Source organism: Orycteropus afer, unplaced genomic scaffold (genome assembly GCF_000298275.1).
Source record: "Orycteropus afer afer isolate SDZICR_OR568_19922 unplaced genomic scaffold, OryAfe1.0 scaffold00309, whole genome shotgun sequence".
NCBI classification, from domain to species: Eukaryota; Metazoa; Chordata; class Mammalia; order Tubulidentata; family Orycteropodidae; genus Orycteropus; species Orycteropus afer.
The window spans coordinates 3,043,858-3,066,922 of record NW_006921896.1 but is presented as its reverse complement, the minus strand read 5'-3'; the positions used below and the strand labels follow the sequence as shown (position 1 = coordinate 3,066,922).

At 40.6% G+C, this 23,065-nt stretch overlaps 1 protein-coding gene across 1 annotated transcript in view; it reads left to right on the top strand.

Annotated features, from left to right (window-relative positions):
• PKD2 (polycystin 2, transient receptor potential cation channel) overlaps positions 1 to 23,065 on the top strand; it is an 83,498-nt gene that overhangs the window by 39,326 nt on the left and 21,107 nt on the right. The window contains exons 4-7 of the mRNA XM_007951699.2: positions 6,741 to 6,874; positions 10,230 to 10,480; positions 15,778 to 16,002; positions 18,819 to 19,047. Of these exons, the coding sequence (XP_007949890.2) occupies positions 6,741 to 6,874; positions 10,230 to 10,480; positions 15,778 to 16,002; positions 18,819 to 19,047 (839 nt within the window). The remainder of the gene's footprint in view (positions 1 to 6,740; positions 6,875 to 10,229; positions 10,481 to 15,777; positions 16,003 to 18,818; positions 19,048 to 23,065) is intronic.

Below are 23,065 nucleotides of genomic sequence, written 5' to 3'. Positions count from 1 at the left end.
TGTATTCACTTTCTTAGTTTTCTTGCTTTTGAAATGTGTTTAAACAGTGTGTTCTCTGTGATTGGGTCTTTGACTTTTTTTTAGGTGATCTTTTCTACAGATGCACCTTGAATAGCCCTTGTATGCTAGTGATTCCCAAGTCTCTCTCCTCATCTTGATTTGTCTCATGAGCTATAAACCAGATGTCAGCTTCCACCAGACATCTCCAATGGATGTCTCAGAGACCTCTCATACTTAACATTCCTAAACCTGAATGCGTCATCCTACCCATCCAAAGATGCTTTACTGTGTTCTCTGTCCGGGTTAACAACAACACCCATATGCATGTCACCTAAAACTCGGGCATCATGATAGATGCTTTCCTTCATGTGTGTCACCCACTAAGTCCATTCTTTTTAGCACCTCTCACATCTTACTTTCTTACATCCCTGTTGTCCTTATTTTATCCCTTATCATCTGTCTTTTGGGTTATTCACTTATTCATTCATTCAACTGTTTAGTTATTTAATTCTATGCAGATTTAAGCCCTGTCTGAATCTGAAATGGTAAGTGATATGGTGGAGACAGTTGGGGAGAGGGTATCCCTCCAGGAAGGCGTCTCTGAGGCTAGAAGCAAGAGTGGGAGCCAGTCCAGTGCAGGGTTCAGGGATGAGAACACAGACAGAGCTGCATGAATGAAGGTTCTGAGGTAGGAAAGCAGCAGGGGACATTCCAGAAGCTGAATGAAGCTAATGAGCAGAGAGCGTGCTGTCCAAGGATGGAAAGGCCTGCCAGGCTTTGGTAAGGGTTTCAAAGTGGGAAGCCAGGCTTTTAAGTAAGAGAGTGACAAGATTCATTAAAATCTGAAGATGATGACTTCAGATGCTGTGTGGACCACAGACAGGATGGGAGCTGCTCTCCCTACCTGTGGCTGACTCACTGGTGGGGCCCGCAGACTACTGACTCAAGCCACATTAAACCAGATCACCCTTCTGTTTAGTATGCTGTAATCACCTCAAAGTTTAAATTTCTTAAATAGTAGATCAACTTTTTACTTTATGGTCATTGCTTACTACAGATCTACCACCCCTATGAACACTTGGTACTTCAGCCACATCACACCAGTAATGATTTGCAAAAAGGCCTGGGCCTGTGCTGTTTCCTTCCTGTCTGTCTATCTAATCCCTACTTATCCTTCAAGATCAGCTCAAGAGCCACATTCTCAAAGAAGCCTTTACTGACACACACTGAACTAGCCCCCACCTCTAAGCTGTGCCAGGCTTTGGCCCATCTCTGTCAGTGACACTGCTTACACTGGATTGTCTTATTCATGCATTTGCCCTCTCACCGTGAAGAGTAAGAGATGCAGTTATACACATCTCAGTGATGGCTCATATTCATTCTCATCAAATGTTGACAACTTTGCCCATTTTTACTCTGTTATTCACTAATAATTCCACACAAAACTTTTCCTAGTATGACAACTAAAACAGTTCAAGCCTAATCATTCTTTGCTTTTTATATAGGAGCCCTGATGGCACAGTGATTGAGCACTGGGTGCTAACTGAGAGGTTAGCTGTTCGAACCCACTGTCTTAACCTACTAGCCAGTCTGTGGGAGAGATGCAGCATTCCACTGACATAAAGGTTACTTCCTTGGAAACCTTATCAAGCAGTTCCACTCTGTCCTCTAGGGTCACTATGAGTTGGAATGAGCTCAGCACACTGGGTTGAGTTTGGTTTTGCATTTATATGTTTGTTGTTGTTGTTATTGTTGTTACGTGCTGTCGAGTCGGACCCGACTCATAGCGACCCCTCCTTGGGTTTCTGAGGCAGTATCACTACAGAAGTAGATTGCCCAACCTTCTTTCTGAGGAGTGGCTGGTGGGTTTGAACCGCCAGCCTTCTGGTTAGCAGTCATGTGCTTTAGGGACTATGCTACCAGAGCTCCTACATTTATATGTAGCACCTTTAATTTATAGAATACTTTCAAGTATATACCCTCATTTTATCTCCACAGCAACCCTGTGATGATATGGTAGGTATAATAGAGCTAGCAAAGAAGTTAGGTTTCTTCTTCAAGGTGATGGTTTCACTTTGTGGCAGGTGATCCGAAGTACTGGGACTAAGGCATCTTTGTTCTGATATCTTTATGTTTAGTTTATTTATATTTTTATGATAGCCTTGATTTCTTCTTTGGTCCAGTGGTTATTAAGAGAAAAAAAAAATGTCTAACTTCTAAATGACTTAATTTTTTGTGTGTATGTTTGCTTATTTTATTTTTTTATTAATTGCTCTCTAGATTTGTGGATTAAGAAATGTTGTGTGACTGGTTCCTAATTTTAGGAATTTATTGATGTTCTCTTGTGGCCTGGCATGATACCAATTTTCGTAAATGTTTTATAGATGTAAATATCTGAATGAGTGATGTCTTTTAGTATGGTATGAAGTTGGATATATATTAAGTCAAGCTGACCGATCTATTCAATTCAGACCTTTAATTTTTGTCTACTTTATCAAAGACTGAGAGATGTACATTAAAGTTTCTAGTCACAATGGTCGTTTTCAATAAGCCTCCTTGTGCTACTAGCAGTCACTACTGTATAGTTCAGTGCCATTATGCAGTATGTAAGAATACAATATACTTAAATGACTGTGTAGTGTACCCTTTATCCATATAAAATAACCTTTTGTATAATTTGACTACATCTTACAATCTCTTTTGTCAGGTGGTTATAATACTATTTACAGCTTTTTAAAAATATATGTCCCTCTTATATTTGTTCATTGTTTTATTTTTAACTTTATTTTAGATGTATCTCTTATGAAAGTTCTAGAGCTACTTTTATTTGGTTAATCTTTAATACTTTGTCTTCTAGTAAAAGAGTGTAATCCATTAATACCAAACCAAACCCAATGCCATCGAGTTGATTTCTGACTCATAGCAACCCTATTTAAAAAAAAAAAAAAATCCAAACTCACTGCCATTGAGTGGATTCCGACTCATAGCAACTCCCATTGGGTTTCCTCTTTACGGAAGTAGATTGCCCCATCTTCCTTTTGCAGAGTGGCTGGTGAGTTTGAAACACTGACCTTTTGGTTAGCTGCATGCCTTATCCACTGTGCCACCAGAGCTCCTTTAGTAACGCTATAGGACAGAGGCACATTCTCTGGTGGCATCGTAGTGCCTAAGGTATTTGACTGCTAACCAGAAGACTGGTGGTTCAAACCCACCAGTGCAATCTACTTCCATAAAGATTTACAGCCTCGGAAACCCAGCGGAGGTTGCTATGAGTCAGAATCAACTTGATGGAACTGAGTATAGGACAGAGTAAAACTGCCCCATACAGTTTCCAAGCCTGTGAATTGTTACAGAAGCATACTGCCACATCTTTGCCCAGCAGAGTGACTGGTGATTTCAAACTGCTGAGCTTTTGGTTAGCGGCTGAGTACTTAAGCACTGCACCACCAGGGCTCTGCAGCCTATTAATAGTTTATGTTTTTATCTAATTTTTGTTATTTTTTTCTTTTCCTTTTTACACTTTCCTATTATTTTCTGTTTTCTTTTGCTCCATTGAAGATTTTTTAGTTTTTATTATAGTGATTTGTAATTTATGCAATAGATTTGATTCTCTAATCTCTTATTTGGTTTTAGTATTTAAACCTATTTTTTTCCAAGCAAGCACCAAAACCAAATTCAACTGCTATCGAGTCGGATCCGACTCATAGCGACCCCTCCTTGGGTTTCCGAGGTGGTATCACTACAGAAGTAGATTGCCCAACCTTCCTTCTGAGGTACCTATTGAGTATTTTGACATGATAAGCCATGTTTTTAAGGCAGCTTTTGTTAATGTTGGCTGATTTTTTGGTGACACTATATTTTTTTACTCTGACTTTGTTTATGGAAAACAAATACAAGCATTGAAGCAAGAGCTACAAGAGGAAGAAACATGCATGTGGGATATATATGTGTCTTTACGTTGCATATTTTTAATGTTCTCCTTTCCTTTCTGGTTCTTTCAAGGGTGTTCCATGCTGTAATTTTTTCTTCACAATTCAGTTCATTGCAAGTGAATGCTACCTTCCAAACAGGGCTTCCCCATCAGGGACTGAAAGGAGAAGTGATACAACAGTGTCATATTTCTTTGTATTGTGCAGTGTGTAAAACATCTTCATATGTGTTTCTACAGTTGAACTTCACAAAAACCCTAGATATTATTGCTCTTATTTTCTAAATAACAAAACTCAAACTCAGAAAAGTTAAGTAGTTGTCCAGAATCTCACGACACTGAGACCCACAATCATTAACACAGAGGCAGACATTCACTGTGAAGAAAAGTTGAAACTCAAACCAAATTGATCTGACTCCTGGAGTGTGTGGAACCATCACTTGAAATATCTTGTGGACCACTACAGGGCCTGGCCCAGAGGAAGGACTGACTTAATCGTCTGTTGAGTAAATCATCCCTTGGAAACTTGATGGCGTTGTTTCTCCAGCTGTCCAGCAGGTGGCGCTACATAGCTAAGAGGATCTTTGTGCCCTTTTAGTGACGCATTAGAGCCAGAACCTGTGCTGAGAATTTGAAAAGCAAAAATCAGTATTCAGTCTTGACACAATAGGAAAGTGAAAGGCATATATTTTTAAATCAGTGGTTTAAATACTTATATTTGCATATGTAAAATTAACTGTGTCCTAATTTACAAATAAAAAACTTAAGTAATTCTTCAAAATTTCTTTTTAACGAAACAACCGCCCCCCCCCAAAAAAAAAAACCACAGGTAAAAAAAATTTCAGAATGATCTTTATTAATTAATCCAAAGTAAATTTTAATTGCAAGTTAACTGAAAACAATAATCTCTTTGTCTCTGGGAAGCCTTTGCTAATACTCTGGAGTATCATATCAACTTCTTTTCCTCAATTGACTTTGGATTCACTGAAAGCCCTGGTGGAGTGCATTGTATCTGGGCTCTGGGTGTGCAGCTCTCTTTGGAGACACAATGAATTTCTCTTACTTCAGGGCAGAGATCCAACACCCAATCCATAAATTAATGGACTGAAATTCTAAAACTTTAACTCTGGTTCAATACAGTTTTGAGAGATGGTAGGTCACGTAACACTTGAAGATGAATGCTCTTGTCCTAATTACGCTAGATCTTAGGATAACACAACTAAGCAGGTGAGGGAATCTAGGAGGAGTGCAAAATATTCCTGCCTTTCTAGATACAGTGCACAGATGTGTGTATGATACATGTATTTATGAATATTACTTCATTGATTACTTGACACTGACTCCCAGACACTTGTGTTTGGATCAGTATTATCTGTTTATCTCTTTTAATAATCCTGATTTCTGTGATGTTTGGGAGGTGAAAGAGGCTATCTGAAGAAGCGATTCAATTAAGTATTATTAACCTGCTAGGTTTTCAATGTGAGAAGAAATTAAAAAAAAATTGTGAAATACGTTTCCTTCCCCTTAAAGCTTTTTGTCAGCTAATTATAGGGGTTACATCATAATGACATTTGCAGTCAATGGCGTCCAGTATAAGAAAGTACTTCTGAAGTGCTAAAATTTGCAATAAATGTGTAATAGCAATCTAATTAAGGAGGAGAACCACCTTTATCGGACACTTGTGAACTGTCAATGCTGAAATAATTTTTCGTTATTATTTAAGCACCAAAAAGTTCTCTGAAATAGACCATTATCCCCATCTTACAGAAGATGGAAGCAAAGCTCAGAAAGTTTAAGCAACTTGCTGTGGTATGGATCACATACCACAAAATGGTAATTAAAGAAAGCTTAATAAGAGACTGTTTATAGAGGTTTGTCAGGGCTAAGGGAACCAATAAGAGAAGACTAGGCAGCCCAGAAAAGCTGGAAGGGGCAGGAGTACAAAGTGAAGTGGCCTGAACCCCTGAAAGTTGTAGCCGTAAGAGAAGGATGTCCTCCGCACTTAGGGCCAAAGTTGGAGAACCCACTGCCAGATTGCATCCGGTGATGAAGGAACGGAGAGTAGAGGTGGAGGGAGCAATCCTTTCACCTCTCTCCCCTGACCGTGGCTCTCTTGTTCAGCCTTGGGGCACAGAGTGAGGCAGAGAAGAAAAGAGAACTGATCTGGGGGCAGACTAAGAATGGCTAGGCCCAAGGGAGAGTAAGTGGCATCTGCACAGTGACAGGAGTTGAATTTCTGCATGGCCTCTGTTGGGCCTACATCAAACTAGCATAACGGAGGTGGAAGGCTGATCTGGGTGTCATGAGCATTGAAACTGCGTAGGCACACTGGAAGTCCCAAACACCACACCTGAGCTAATTTGGATACTCACTGGTAAGCCATTTTGTTTGATGGTTGCCATGCGGTCGAGTCTGACTCACTGTGACTCCATGTGCGTCGGAGTGGGGCTGCGTTCCTTAGGATTTGCAGTGGCTGACCTTTTTGGAAGTAGATGCCCAGGCTTTGTTCTGAGATCACCCTAGGTAAACTCAAGCCTCCAGTCTTTGGTTAGCAGCCCCACCATCCAGGGACTCTTTTATTTCATATAGCTCAGTGTTAACGTATTTATTTCATAAGGCTGCATTACCCAGAGAGATAAGGAAATAATCATGGAAGAACGATGGGGGAAAGGAAGGGGAGGGTGACAGCACATGTTAGGATGTTTGTCTCGAAGTGCCCGTCCACCAGGAGTTACCCATCAGTGGAGGAGCTGGCTGTGTGATGTATGTGGGCCCCCTCCGTGGAGTTCATCGGGCTTTTCCTGTGTTCCAGTGACCTATGGGATGATGAGTTCCAGTGTGTACTACTACCACCGGGTACTGTCACAGCTCTTCATAGACTCCCCGCTGTCCAAGACGGAGAAAACGAACTTTAAAACGCTTGCTTTGATGGAAGACTTTTGGAAGGTATTTGCAAATAACTTTGAAAGTGCCTCTACCAAGCAAAATCATTACTTTGGCTTTCTCAGTTCAAGTCAGTAGTTTCTACAGGGTCTGCTGCGTGTTTAATGCTGTGTGAGATGTTATAAACCATGGTGAGTTGTTAGGGTAAAACCTGTGAAAGCCAGAACCTGTGTAAGGCAGAAACCAGTTGGAGAAGGAAAACACATACTGTCCACTAAAATGGTTGATAGAAAAGTGGTAAGACTCCACCCTGTCAAAGGTGGAAAACTCACAAAAACAAAGGAGTTCCATGAAGTTCCAAGTCTCACACGTTTCACCCTATAAGCTACAGTCTCTGCTCTTAACAAAGGAGATAAACTTACATTTATTGAGCACTGCGTGTGTGTCTTATGCTGGCTGAGTGTTCATATGTTACCTCATTTAATCCTTACCTTACAAGGTTAAGCACTAATATATCCCCCATTTATTAATGAGGAGACAGATTCAGAGTGCTTACATGCTTCAGCACATGACTGGGGAATAAGTAAAGTGAACATTTCTTTTAGCCTGACAGCTAAAAAAAGTTTATCATTCATTCTGTCATTCAGAGAATTCAATACATATTTATTGAGTATTTGCTGGGACATAGTCCATGAGGGCAGAGTTTTGGTGGTTTTGTTTTGCTTTGTCTCTGTGTTGTTGATGGCATGTACCCCTCACCTTTAAGAACAGTTCCTGATATATATACAGTAGGCACTGTCTGTCAGAGATCTGCTAATGTGAAATTCCACCTAACCCCTTCCCAAATTGTCAAACTCCAAGCTGGCAGCAGAGTATAAGCAATGAATGATGCCACAGGAAAAATACTAACCTGATCTGAGGATACGGGGCTCAGAGTCTAAGAAAATTGGAAAGGACATGGGAAAGGAAAAGATTGTTTCTCCCTGACGAGGTACTTCCTAAGATTCTTACTAAACTCTGACTAATATAGCCAGAGATACTGGTTTAAGATAGAAAAAATTGAGTCACAGGTATTTATTATCCCATAAAAAATGTTGCCATCTCAGCCCACACTGAACTGGCCAAATCATTCCATTTCTGTTAATCATCTGAAAAGGATAAAGGCAGGAGAGATGGTACCTCTGTAACCCTATAGGTATATCTGGTTGTTCATACTAACAAGAGATGCCTCACATTTGTATAATGTCATGAAAACAAATGGCAAATTCTAAAAGTGGGTAAGGGGATTGGAGAATTCAACATACATCGAAATAATTCAGACAGATCTACTCAATAATCCAACTGGACAGATAATCAAAACTATAATTTTTCTGGGTTGTACATCAGAAAAAAGACAAAATGGTAAGTGTTGTATTATATATAATTTTATAATAATAACAGGAAGGGGAAAAAAAAGAGACTGCAGTTGCTGATACTGTTTAGGTACAGCCTAACACCTCATGGGATTTGCTCTTTTAGTTTGAAGGATTAGGGTCATGACTTCATGGGACTGTCCAGTCAGTTGGCCTAATATATTGTTCCTAAGTTTCTGTTTTATCCCCTAGTTCAGTGAATAGTGCCTGGGATCTTAAAAGCTTGTAAGCAGCCATCCAGGATACAACAGTTGGTCTCTTCCCCAGGAGCAACGGGAGAAGAAGGAGACCTGGGAACTAGAGAGGGAACTGGAATGCAGGTGTAGAGTACTCCATGAACCACTGCTTCCTTTGCCATGAAAAAACAGAACTAGATGGTGCCCGACCACCATTACAGAATATTTTGATCAGGGACTCAGTAGATGAATCCTGATCAAAAGGGGGCAAAATGTGGAACAGAGATTCAAATTAATATGGAATGTAGATTTACTGGAGCCATTCAGAATGGAGAAACCCCCGAATCTATTGTACTGGGAAAAAAAAATCTTTAAACTTTTAACCAGGAGCTCTTGTAGCATAGCGCCTAAGGCACTTGACTGCTAACCAGAAGGCTGGCAGTTCAAACCCACCAGCCACTCCTCGAAAGGAGGATGGGGCAATCTGCTTCTATAGTGATACTGCCTCAGAAACCCAAGGAGGGGTCACTATGAGTCGAGTCCGACTCTACGGCACACAACAACAACAACAAACCTTTAACCAAAGCTATCCCCTGAAGTCACCTTTAAACTACACAGCAGCCTAGCTAAATAAGTAAAGAATGTTCTCCTTGACCACTGCACTCTATTAAAGAATTATTTGTATAATACCAAATTGATGAGTAATCCTAAAGCATAGTTGAGGAGTTTAGGGGTAGTAAATTTTAAATTGCCAGAAGGGACTGTTCTCTAGGGAATGATACTGTGCTTGGTAAAGTAGAGAGGTCAGGGTGAAAGAGGAAGACCCTCAAGGACATGGATTGACACTGGCTGTAACAGTGGGCTCAAGCACAGCAAGAATTGTGAGAACAGCACAGGACAGGGCACCATTTCATTCTGTTGCACATGGGGTCACTGAGTCAGAGCCAATTCAACGGCACCTAACAACAACAACAAACCAAAAACACCAAGCTGACTGCCGTCAAGTCAATTTTGACTCATCGCATCCCCTCCTTGGGTTTCCCAGGCAGTATCACTATGGAAATAGATTGCCCAGCCTTCCTTCCAAGGAGGGGCTGGTAAGTCTTAAATGAGTGGTGGAGTAACTATGGGTAGAGATAGCAATACAGCATGAAGAATGTAACCAGTGTCATTGGACTGGACACATAGGAATTGTTGAATGGGTGTACCACTGTGTGTATTTTTACCAAAAATTTAAAAAACAAGAAGACCAAGGTTTTCATTTACAAACAAATTTAGAACCATGATTAGGTTGGTTTCCCTATTTTAGTAAGGGGAAGTAGAGTTGATCACGGTTGTGGATTTATACTCCTCCCTTTGGTCTTCCAATGAAAACTAGGGGGAAAAAAAAAACAAAAACTCACTGCCGTCGAGTCAATTCCAAGTCATAGTGACCCCTCCTTGGGTTTCCGAGGTGGTATCTCTATGAAAGTAGATTGCTCAGTCTTCCTTCTGAGGAGTGGCTGGTGGGTTTCAACTACCAACCTCTGGCTAGCAGTCAAATGCCTTAGGCATTGCTATTTATTAAATACTGTGTGCCACATGCAGTAAACATGCAAAGATGGATTTTACAGATGGGAGAACTATGGCTAAGAGGAAGCTTCTGTGCAGAGCCTCACAGTTAGCAATGATGGAGCAAGATCCAACCCAAAGGTTTCTGACAGCAAAGCCCACTCTTCACTCTACCACATTTATAGAGTTGCCAGACTGTTGGTCATGAAAACTTTCTGGATAGGAGCAAGGGCAAACATTGAACCTGCAACTTCCCAAAAATATTTCCTTTGCTTTCAGTTCACAGAAGGCTCCTTGCTAGATGGGCTGTACTGGAAGATGCAGCCAAGCAACACAACTGAAGCTGACAACCGAAGTTTCATTTACTATGAGAACCTGCTGTTAGGGGTACCACGTATACGGCAACTCAAAGTCAGAAATGGATCCTGCTCTATCCCTCAGGACTTGAGAGATGAGATTAAGGAGTGTTACGATGTATACTCTGTCAGTAGTGAAGACAGGACTCCATTTGGTCCTCGAAATGGAACCGCGTAAGTGTGTGTGGCACATAGTCATGTGCTGTTGGCTTCTCACTAATATCCATGCCTTGGTTCTCTGGTTCCTTCATCAAGAAGAAGAAGCCTTAAAAGACTCTTCAGTGCTTATATTTAAGGCCTTGGCCACATAGACCTTTGGCTTCTCAAGTTTTCTCTACTTTTTACCCCATTTCCATTTCTGCATGCTTAATTTTCAGAAGGCTAAATCATGAACCATATGGCCCACAGAAGTTATCTGAGCTTTGGGAAATTTCTTTTAAGATAATTGAACCCTATTTTTATTTAAAAAAAAAAAAAACCAAAAAAACCACTGACATCAATTCAATTACAACTCAATTTTTATAAAACCACTTCTACTGAGTCCATTCCAACTCATAGCAATTCTATAGGACAGAGCAGAACTGCCCCATAAGGTTTCTAAGGCTATGAATATTTACAGAAGCAGAGTGGCTGGTGGGTTCCCACCACCACCATCCTTTTTGGTTGGCAGCCGAATCCTTTAACCAAGGTCACACAGAGAAAATCTGATGGTGCAGTGGTTAAAGCATTCAACTGTTAACTAAAAAGTCAGTGATTTCAGTGGGAGGAAAGATAAGGCAGTCTGCTTCCAAAAAGAGTTACAGACTTGGAAACTCTATGGGGCACTGTCCTAAAGGGTCACCATGAGTCAGTACTGACTCAGTGGCAGTGTTTCCTACTTTTATATACCCAGTTAAATTTTCTTCTAGGTCACACAAGCCAAAAAAGCCAAACTCATGCTGTAGAGTCAATTCTGACTCATAGTGACCCCACCTTGGGTTTCCGAGGTGGTATCTCTATGGACGGCACATAACAACAACAATCTCTATGGAAATAGATTGCCCAGTCTTCCTTCCGAGGAATGGCTGGTGGGTTTGAACCACCAGCTTTCTGGTTAGCAGTCAAATGCCTTAGGCACTACGCTACCAGAGATCTTCGTAAGTCACACAGGAATGTGTATAATTCCTCCACCAATGATTTGTGACAAGTATGAATTGTTACCTAGACCAGGAAGGTGAGCTGCAAGGTGTCTGAGAAGCTATTTAAGAGAACAAGCCAAAATGAAAGTCGCATTCAAGCTTTTAATCACTTTTACCCTGATAGCATAAGGAGCTCTGGTGGCGTAGTGCCTAAGGCACGTGAGTGCTAACCAGAAGGCTGGCGGTTCAAACCCACCAGCCACTCCTCTGAAAGAAGGTTGGGCAATCTACTTCTGTAGCAATACTGCCTTGGAAATCAAAGGAGGAGTTGCTGTGAGTCAGGAGTTTGGTTTTAGTTTGGTGATAGCATAAGGAAAAGACCACACCAAGAGAATAGTGACCAGCTTCCCCCTTCCTTTATTTCCAAAGGAACAGTGCCTGGGGAGCATCAGGTAGATCAGTGCAAGTGTGGATCCCTTCTTGCTCACTGTAGAGGGAGTCCCGAACCGAAGGGAAGGCTTCTGCAGTTTTATGGATGTGGGGGTGGGGCCCAGGGGGAAGGCAAGGTTGAAGGGCTAGTGGTGGAAAAGTACTGAGTCAGAGTGAGTGTGTGTGTGGGGTCAAGGTTCAAGATCCCTCCTCTCCTTGATAAGGAGACTTCAGACAAAGTGCTTGAGGAAGTCCACCAGACCTCTAATAAAAAGGCTTCTGTGTAAAGGTGGCTGGGCTGGGAATGCAGATAAACAAAAGAGCATGGCTCCTTGCCGGTGGGGAGTACCTGAGTCCTTGGCTGACTCCCTTAATGCATTGACTGTGCACCAAGCCTGGTGGGGAAGGCAGCTTTGCTCTTGAGAACTGCCAAGTAAAACCTTGGTAATCACCTATGGTCAAGTTTGCAAAATCACACAGGGGTTTTTAGCCAAGAGCCAGACTCCTTAGTAACTTGGAAACCTTTTGGTACAGAAAAATTTTTATTAGCTCTTTCAAGTAAAATTCCTGTCCAGAATATAGTCATTTGCAGTGTACAATAAGCTTGCATGGTGGTCTTTCTGTTTCAAAAGTATGTTTATGATTTGAGTTTATTTTTGTATATGTGCACATTTGCAGGGCTTTGTGTGCGTGTGTGTGCACTTGTGCAGCCCTACTTACAATATTATATATTAAGGGAAGACAATCATCATTGTTAGAATTACTGTAGTTATTACAAAGAAATGGAAGAAATACTCAGGCTGCTTTAGGTGGTCTCTCAGAGTTGCTGCCCCAATATGAGCCCATGTGGTCTGAGTTGTCTTCTAAGCTTGCAGGTTCAGAGACTTCATTCTGTCAGCTCACCTAGATCCCAGCCCCAGAACAGAGTCACCACAGAATACAGGTTTATTAATATGCCACTGGGCACATACCTTTTCTATGCCTGGATTCACTGTCTCCCTTAATTCCAGGGTCTGTACAAAACCAATGTAATAAAATCAGAAGATTCAGAGTAAAGGAACTAAATAATTTTGAAAGACATTTTTTCCAGGTTATGCAGTTGTTCCTCAGTATCTGTGGGGAATTGCTTCGAGGGGCTCCCTCCCATATAAAAATCCTCAGATTCTCAAGCCCCTGATACAAAATGGCATAGTATTTGCATATCACCAACACACATTCTCCCATATATGTTAAATCATCTCTAGATTACTTATAATGCCTAATACAATGTAAAAGGAGCTCCGGTGGCATAGTGGGTAAGGCATTTGGCTGCTAACCAGAAGGTCTGTGGCTTAAACCCATCAGCCTCTCTGTGGGAGGAAGATGAGGCAATCTACTTCCTTAAAGATTTACAGCCTTGGAAACCCAATGGGGGCTAGCTATGAGTTGGAATCATGGCAGTGGTTTTAGTTTGGGTGTAATACATCGTAAATGGTGTGTAAATAACACTTGACATTCCCTCTTTGCCCTTGACATTCCTCTGCTAATCAAAAGGTCTGAGCTTTGAACCCCCACCCACTCCATGGGAGAAAGAAGAGGCAATCTACTTCCATAAAGATTTACAGCCTTGAAAACCCTGTGGGGCAGCTCTCCTCTGACCTGTAGGGTCAGTATGAGTCAGAGTCAACTAGATGGCAGTGGCTGGCAGTGTTTAGCCTTTAAGGGATTGCTTTGGCCACTTAATTGCTCCCCCCACCCTCCTGAATATTTTTGATCTGTGGTTAGTTGAATCCATGGATGCAAGACCTGTAGATGTGAAGGGCAGACTATAGTAGTGATTTTTGCTTTCTGACTCTCCACTGTCTAGTTCCTGCAAAGGTCCTATGGTACCTTTTCCAGTATTTTTCTTTATTGCACATCACTAATGAGAAATTTTTAGAGTCACTGTTCTGTATCAGACACTGTAGAAGAAGTGATTCCATGTATTATCCCATTTATCCTTCACCAAACAACTATGAAATAAGTATAATCTCCATTTCATAGGTGAAGAAATTGAGGTTCACTTACCCAGAGTGTCACAGCTACTAAATGATCAAGCTGGGATTGAATCATTCTTCCTTGACTCCAAAGTCTGTGCTTCTTTTATGACTCCATGTTTTCTCTTTCTTTATTAATTATGTTGTTGAAGTGGGTCTTGATGGTGAGGATTCCCAAGACCACCCTAGATACAGTGATTTACTACAAGTACTTCCATATAGAGTCATTCTCACAGCTAAATATTAGTGCAGAAGAATACAAAGCAAAATCAAAAAAGGAGGAACACTTACGGGGAAAGACCAGAGACCACCAGACACAAGCTTCCAGGAGTCCTCTCCCAGTGGAGTCATACCAGTTCACTGCCACCAAGTTGATTCCAACACATAGCAACTCTAGGACAGAGTACAGCTGCCACATAGGGTTTCAAGGCTGTAAATCTTCATGTAAGGGCTTCGTCTTTCTCCTGTGGAGCACCTCGTTGGGTTTGAACTGCCATGCTTTTGGTTAGCAGCACAGTGCTTTAACCGCTGTGTCACCAGAGCTTCTTGTGGAGTCACACAGAATGAGCTTAATTCTCCAACACAATTTGTGACAACCCGTGTGAAGGGTAATCTACCATGAAAGCTCATTAAAGACTTAGTGCCCAAGGTTTTTATTGAGGGCTGATCACATGGGAATCCTTTGCCTGACATGTACCAAAATTCCATACTCCCAGAAGGAAAGCAGGTGTTCAGCATAAGTCATATTGTTTGTACAGATAGTTTAGGGAGAGTGAGCCACTCTTATCAGTTAGGGAAAGGTTTATATCAGTGTAGAACATTGTCAGGTTCCAGTCACAAGGTCCAACCTTGCAAGCAGACCTTGTTAAGGGCAGCAGTCTATGTCAGCTCTTTTTTGCACCTGAGACCTCTACTCCTCACCATTCCAGTTTTTCCTGCTGCCACCAGAGTAATCTTGTTCTGTGCCTCCTAGACCTCTTCCCTTTGGGGACACCTTCACACTTGCCCTTCACAGTCTGTCCCTGATTCTCCCTTCAGCCTTCTTTTCCTCATCATATGGAAACCAAACTGAACTATTCGTTGGGAGTCTTGTACTTCTCTGGCTCTGCTTTGCTCAAGATTGATAATGCACTTCCCATCCATCTGTGCAAGTCCAAATCCTACCTACTTTCATGGCCCAAATCCAGTACAGCATCTTCCCAAAACCTCCCCTGATCCACCTCTCCCATCACCAGACCCTCAGATAAGGATACTGTCTCTCTGAATCGCCATAGCAATTTCTCTGTATTTCTCTTTTTTGTTCTTATCATCATCTATCTTCCATTTTAATGGCTTAATTACAACTTTCTATTTATTATAAATTGGAGGGGAGGCTCTTGGTTCATCTTTGTATCCCCATTGGTGCCAAAGAGTCATCTGGTTCCAAAGAAATCCTCTGTTTATATTAGTGGATTAAATTCCCAAATGTTGTATGGAATGTTATTTAGCTTAACTGCAGACAGTGGAACTTGATAAACGTGTTCTTCTTTTGTCTGCACTTTTCTGTAGGAGCCTAGCGTCATCTGACTATAGTTACCCCAGAGAAGGCAGCCATATAAATTTAGGGCTAAAAGCACAGGCTTTAGAGGCAGACTTCCTGCTGTACATTCCTGACTCTGCCCTCACAATCTTTGGGACCAAGTTAACTGCACTAAGCCTCAGGACCCTAATTCCTTAAGCAGGGCTGAGACCTGTATCCGAGAGTTAAGTAAGATAGCACTTAGGAAGTGCTGTGGCAAGCACATTACCTAGCTTGGTAAAAGTTATGACTATGTATGACATATTTTTTACTTTACCAGAGACCAACTTTTTTTGTAGTTGTTTTAAGTATTTGACTGATTTCACCTGTTCATTTTTTGTTTTTCATTAGTTGGATCTACACAAGTGAAAAAGACTTGAATGGGAGTAGCCACTGGGGAATGATTGCAACTTACAGTGGAGCTGGCTACTATCTGGATTTGTCGAGAACAAGAGAGGAAACAGCTGCCCAGATTGCTAGCCTCAAGAAAAACGGATGGCTAGACCGAGGGACCCGGGCAGTTTTTATTGACTTTTCAGTGTACAACGCCAATGTTAACCTATTCTGTGTGGTCAGGTGTGTTCTGAGGGCACTATCCCTCCCATTTCTGTTTAGTTGTATGAACATCCTATTCTGGAGACAGGTCAGAAAACCCTTACCTGCAGTTAGCTATATGGGGATGCCACAGATCAGGGCTGAAAACCAAAAGCTTACTGAAATAATGATATTTAGAGGGGGGAGGAGTTCAGATCCTGGAATATTCTGAGTTTTAAGTCCTCCAAGTTCCTTCTCATGCTAAAACCTTTCTGGGAGAAGCATTGTATTTTTCTACCATCAATCTTTAAACATTATAAGTACATGCTCCTTCACTAAGTACCCCCTCATTTTCCTGAGTTTCCCACTCTTACATGATGTCCAGGCTATTAGAACTCAGCACAGTCGTAGGTAGTCAAAGTCTATGCCAGATGTTCAGCAGGATACCCAGGTACTTGCTTATGTAAACTCACCACAGGCACACAAATTTCCTTCCAAGTCTTGCATGATATTGTCCTGGCCACTCAGTGGGAGACAGTGAGGAAACAGAGAGATACCACTGACTTTTCTGGGACCTCTCTCATTCATTCATTAATTCAGAGCAAACATTGTCAATTCCAACTCATAGCTACCCCCATTGGGTTTCCGAAGTGGTATTGCTACAGAAGTAGATCACCAAGTCTTCCTTCCATAGAGCAGCTGGTGGTTTTGAACCGCCAGCCTTCTGGTTAGCAGTCAAAATGCCTTAGACACTGCACCACCAGAGCTCCGTTTGAGATGCGCCAGGGACTATTCTAAGCTATCGGGATACATCAGTGAACAGAACAAAGATCTCTGTCTTTGAAGAGCTTGCATTCTACTAGGAGGAGGTAGACGACAAATAATATATGAAATAAATAAATTTATCATATGTTAGAAAGTAACAAGGAGTCCCTGGGTGGTGCAGATGGTTAAGTGCTCGATTACTAGCTGAAAGGCTGGCAGTTAAAGCCCACCCAGAGCCACCACAGAAGATGGGTCTGTTCATCTTGTGAAAGGTCACAGCCTTAAAAACCCTGTGCAGCAATTCTCTGCACACATGGAGTTGCCATGAGTTGATGGCAGCTAACAACAACAGAAGTTAATAAGTGATTGAAAAACAACAACAACAGGAAAAAAAAAAACAATAGAGCAGACCCCTTGGGATGTGGAATTCACCCACTTTAATCCTGGTAAATGTGTCAGCAGCACTCTACCACCATGGATTAAGTGCAGATGTATTTACACACATGAGGATTAAGATGAGGATTAAGTTTTATAATATGCTTATTTTGTTGTCATTTTTGATGTTAAACGCAAGTCCACTTTACAAGGCCAATTGACTTTTTCCAATCCTTGTATTTAACAGCTTTTGAGAAAAATAGCACATCAAATCAAGTACTAGTTATTACTGGAAATGAATGAAAACCTATTGCAATCATTAACTTTTTGTCACAATTCCAAAGAAGATAGAAAGAGGATAAAACTCTGACATTTAAGTAAATATCTATTTCTAGAAAGTCTTAAATATTTATTTTGCTTCTTCCCCATGCTTCAAGAATGACTATTGCCAAGACAATTACTTCATTTCTCAGCACTGTTTTCTATGCTTCTGGGAGTAATTGACACATGTTGGGCCAGAATTGGACAGAGTGATGACTTGGCATATGAGGCAACGCGTCCCCTTTGGAGTTCACGCTGAAGTGGTCACAAGGTTCTTTAGTACTGCTGAGTTTTTGGTTCTCACCCCTGTTCTCCAACACATCAAATAGGAAGGAAAGAAAAATAGGAGAACGGACAATTCAGAGGGAAGAGAGATTTATTTGTTTCTTTGACCAATTCTGATTTGCCATATTCCCCGTTTTTACTTGATTATTGCTTATGTGTGAGTCCTGGATGCTCAAGATCTAGCTTTGGCTCTCCATACATAGTAATGTAATGAGAGAGATAATTATGCCTAATAGCTGATTAAATCTCTTTAAAAAGAATTAACATTAAAGAGCTAAAAATCCTATTTCTAGTTTGACAGTGTGATGCCTAGAAAATGGAAATTTGGCAATGTCCTCACTTCAATTATGGCAAACCACTATAGATCAGTGACATCACTATGAATGTAAAATAATTGTATTAGTGTTTCAGACAGACAGACATGTACAGGAGCTCTGGTAGCATAGTGCCTAAGGCACTTGACTGCTAACCAGTAGGCTGGCGGTTCAAACCCACCAGCCACTCTTCGGAAGGAAGGTTGGGCAATCTACTTCCATAGTGATACTGCCTCAGCAAGCCAAGGAGGGGTCACTGTGAGTCGATCTGACTCGACGGCACATAACAACAACAACATCATTAACTGTAATCCTCTTGGAAGGATAAGAATAATTACCTCCTAGAAAGGTAAACTATTGAATACTAAAGAATAAATGACAGACTGTCTTTATTCTTAGATATGTGCAAAATGTATCTCTTGCTTCTCAACCAGATCATGTGTGTTTTGAGGTTCTTCATGTTGACTAGTATGATTGCATTTAATAGAATTTAATTTAATTGCATTTAATTTAATTAACTTCTACATTAAATATATGTGTAACATTGTGACCAATACAAATACCAGAAAAATAGAGGGAAGACTGAGGAGGAAGTAACACTTTGAACTGAACAGGCTGGGCATGTCTTGGTCCTTTTGTGGCACAAACTTCTACAAGTATGGACTCCTTAGCTGAGATAAAAGGTTTTGCAACTAGTTTGGGGTGACTTGTGGCAGCAGTTTAGGGGCAAAATCGATGACTATCCTTTCCTGTCTACACTCATGTGTTGTTCTGTTAATTGTTCTTATTGCAACGCAGGTTATTGGTTGAATTCCCAGCAACAGGCGGTGTGATTCCATCTTGGCAATTTCAGCCTGTGAAGTTGATCCGATATGTCACAACTTTTGATTACTTCATGGCAACCTGTGAGATTATCTTTTGTTTCTTTATCCTGTACTATGTGGTAGAAGAGATACTGGAAATTCGCATTCACAAGCTACAATATTTCAGGAGTTTCTGGAATTGTCTGGATGTTGTGATCATTGTGGTAGGTTTGAGAATAATACCAAATTCCATACTTAGTTATAAAAACATGTTAGTGTCTTTGATTTCTTCAGCATTTTTGGAAGAAGAATCTAAAAATTCTTCTCTGTTATTTCTTCTTTAGTCTCAGTCACTATTTTCTCATTTTGCATGAGTAACCCTTCTGAATGTGGAAGTGGAGATGTATTTACAGTAAGCTCTCAGCAAGCCACACTACAAGGAGGATAACTCAGGAATTCATATTTGACTTTGATATACCATTTAAGATGTGGAGGAGGAAACAATGTTTTGTTTCGTTTTTTGCTAATGATATTTTTCTTTAGCTGCTAGTGACATTAACTTATATTTTTCTGCATATACATAAACTATGGCAAGAGGAAACATCCTGAAAATATTTTGAGTGGCAGGGCAAACCTGCCTCTAGTTTAAAATTCCTTGCAAATAATACACAAAGGATAAAAAGGATTATGATGATCAAGGTTTTCCATATGACATTCAAGAAATCATAAGGTAGATTGATGCTATAGGCAAGACTATGGCACCTTGTAGCTCCTATGTCTGCCCTGATTCAGTTATAATTTCTAACACTTGTTCAAAATGTGTCCCCATCAGTGTCACTTAATCACTTCCTTCCTGACGCCTGATTATAGAAATGTAGTATTTTTACAAGCTTTTTACCGTTCACCAGGTTTTGCTAAGTCCTGTTGTACGTGTGTAGGGAGCTCTGGTGGCAGAGTGCCTAAGGCATTTGACTGCTAACCAGAAGGTTGGTGGTTCAAACCCACCAGCCACTTCACAGAAGGCAGACGGGGCAATCTACTTCCATGAAGATTTACCGCTTCAGAAACCTAGTGCAGGTAGCTATGAGTCAGAATCAACTCGATGACACTGGGTTTGGTTTGGGGTTTTAGTTTAGTTTTGTTTTGTTTTTGGTGTATTATACATGTGTAAGCATGTAACAACATGCTTAAGTGTTAACATGCTTAAGAGTTTTGACTGGCAGAGCTGTAACATATATTATTCTGTGACCACCCTTCCCACTATCCTGAGACAGAGATGCCCCTGTGAAATCCAAGTAATTTATATATTACCCTATTTGGTATTCTCTCTTCCAAGTAATTTATATATTACCCTATTTGGTATTCTCTCTTCCATGATCCTCTTTCAGTCCCATTATTCTTTCCCCTACTCCACCCCTAAAAAGTAGTTTGGGCTATGTGAAGCATTTACATCAAGTTGTTATCAAGTCATTTCTCACTAGAGTTACTTGATAAAACATAGATAAGATTTTATTCCTATGTGGGTAAAAGAACACTTAAGCTATAAAAAGAATAGCAATATTGACAGCAACAGCAATGATAATAAGAATAATTGCTAGCACCTTAGAAGCTATTCTGTGCTAGGCGTGGTTTCAGGTGCTTTTCCTACACAGGAAGTCATTTAATTCTCACAAATAACCCTCTGAAGCACTCTGCCACTGCCTTTTGAAGAGTTAGCTTTTACTTAAAGTTAAAACTGTCTGTAGAAGTGATACATGTGGAGCCCCTCTGACATGATGCAGGTGAAGTGCATGGCTTCTTTCAGAATGGCTGCGTAACATCACACAATTACTGTAGGCAATGTCCTCAAATCCCAAATTCTCAATGTATTAATAATGAGCAGAGTTAAAATAGAATTTCAGTATTTAAAGAGGCAGGAGAGGCAATGATACTGGAAGTAATTTTTTAACATACTTGCCTTCTGGGTGATGGCCAACTGCCATCCATATACATTGACAATTGGTCTAGAATACAGTTATTGTTTGGGACTCTGAGGATGCAGACCCTACTTTTTAGTTTGTGTGGATATTTAGGTCATTTAAGATAATAGCAAAAGTGTGATTTTATGCTTATTAATAGGCTGCTTTATTTTTTGACCAAAAAACTTTAATACTGACAAAAGACTAGTCAGTGGTACCCAACTTTTTTGATCATGCACCTCTCAATGAAACACTGACTACACACCCCAATATATTATATTTTTTTCTATATTGGTATAGCAGGTCTGCCAGTAATAGCATACATATACATAGAATTTAAACATTTCAGGTCAAATAAATACTAATAGAATCCTAACCCTTTTTACCACCCCCTAGAAGTTCTAATATTTTCTTCTCACACATGGGTGGATTGCTTTGTCCCCATTTTACAGAACACCGGAAAAGAATAGTTCATGAGGTCACGGAAGATGAAATTAGTTCTTTTGGCTCAGCAGCCACCATGTGCATGTTTTGTAAGCATTTCTTTGAAAACTTGCTTCACTGTGCTATTGTTCTTATTTTTTTAAACTCTAAGTACTGCCAAGACAATTCTGACTGTGTGCTTTTATTAAGAACAAGAGCTCCTGGATATCCACTTCCTCTTTGCAACTTCTCTGGCCAAGTAGAAGTCAAGTCATGCTTTCTGCTCACCCAAAAACATGCCATATTCATCAATGGACCTTCAAACCTAAGCCAAGGCTTTTGGTCTTAACTGACCTACATTTGCTTACATCTACCTGAAACTTGAAATGATCTCCTAAGTATAATAATGTGTTGGAATCGCTTTGCAATTTTCCCCTCTTTTCCTTTTTTGTTTCTGTAACAAATACTGTGAAGTCTGTGCTGTTGTTGTTGTTATGTGCCTTCAAGCCGGTTTGACTCGTTGGGACCCTATAACTCGTTGGAACAACATAACAAAACACTGAAGTTGATGGCCTTACTTTAATCAGTCATTTGTTATAAGCAAAATTGTTTCAAAATGAGCAGAATTATTGAAAGAAGTCTAGTAAGTCTAAGTTCCAGTGATTTTGTTCATTGCTGAGCTTCACAGGGTGAAAATTAATCATTTATTCAGAAATGTTTTTTGAGCACCTACTATGTGCCTGCCACTATTTTGGCATTAAGGATATACCAAAACCAAACTCACTGCCATTGAGCGACCCCTCCTTTGGTTCCCGAGGAGGTGTCTCTATGGAAGTGGATCTTCCTTTTGCAGAGTGGCTGGTAGGTTTGAACCACTAGCCTTCTGGTTAGTAGTCAAGTGCCTTAGACACTATGCTACCAGAGCTCCCATTAAGGATATAGGAGTGAACAAAACAATCAAAACCCTTGCCCTCATGAAGCTTATGTTCTGGTAGGAGGAGAAAGTCTTTTTGTAGATGAGGATGAGAATCCCAAAGATGAAAACTCAGGAGTGACATAACCCAAATACTCACAAAGTATCTTCTCTCTTTTTCCTCATTCCCTTTTTTAAATTCTCAAGAAAATTTGGCATATGGATGTGATACTGATGTTGTATAAATGGGCCCTGGGTGGCACAAACAGTTTGCTCTCAGCTACTAACTGAAAGATTAGTGGGTCAAACCCACTGAGCAGCACCGTGGAAGAAAGGCCTGGTTCCGTAAAGATTGTAGCCAAGAAAACCCTATGGAGCTCCATTCTACTCTCTAACATGGGGTCACTGGTCAAGTCAACTTGATGGCAGAGGGGAAAAATATGTAAATGACCTCATAGTCTATATTGCTAAAAAAACACTTTTCCTGTGTGCAGTGAAAATGGATTGGGGAGATGCCAGAGTAGCAAATTGTACTTAGGGAGAGTTGCAGAAATAGCTATGCTGGATTTATGCAGTCAGCCAATTAAGCTTTTACTTTGCTCATAGCTAGATCCTTGTGAACAAACATTTCCAGTGTATTCTAAAAACAAAAACAAAATCATTTCCATCGAGTCAATTCCAACTCATAGTAACCCCCATTGTATTTCCAAGGCTGTAAATATTTAAGGAAGTAGATTGCCCCATCTTCCTGCCATGGAGTAGCTGGTGGGTTTCAACTGCTGACCTTCTGGTTAGCCAAATGCATTATCTACCACACCACCAGAGGTCTTCAAAACAGATAATCCTATCACCAGCACAAAAAATATATGATCAGTTCTGGAAATCCCTCAAAAAGAAGAAAAGGAAGGCGGTGAGATTGGCATTTTCAGCTCTGAAGGGCAGTTCAGC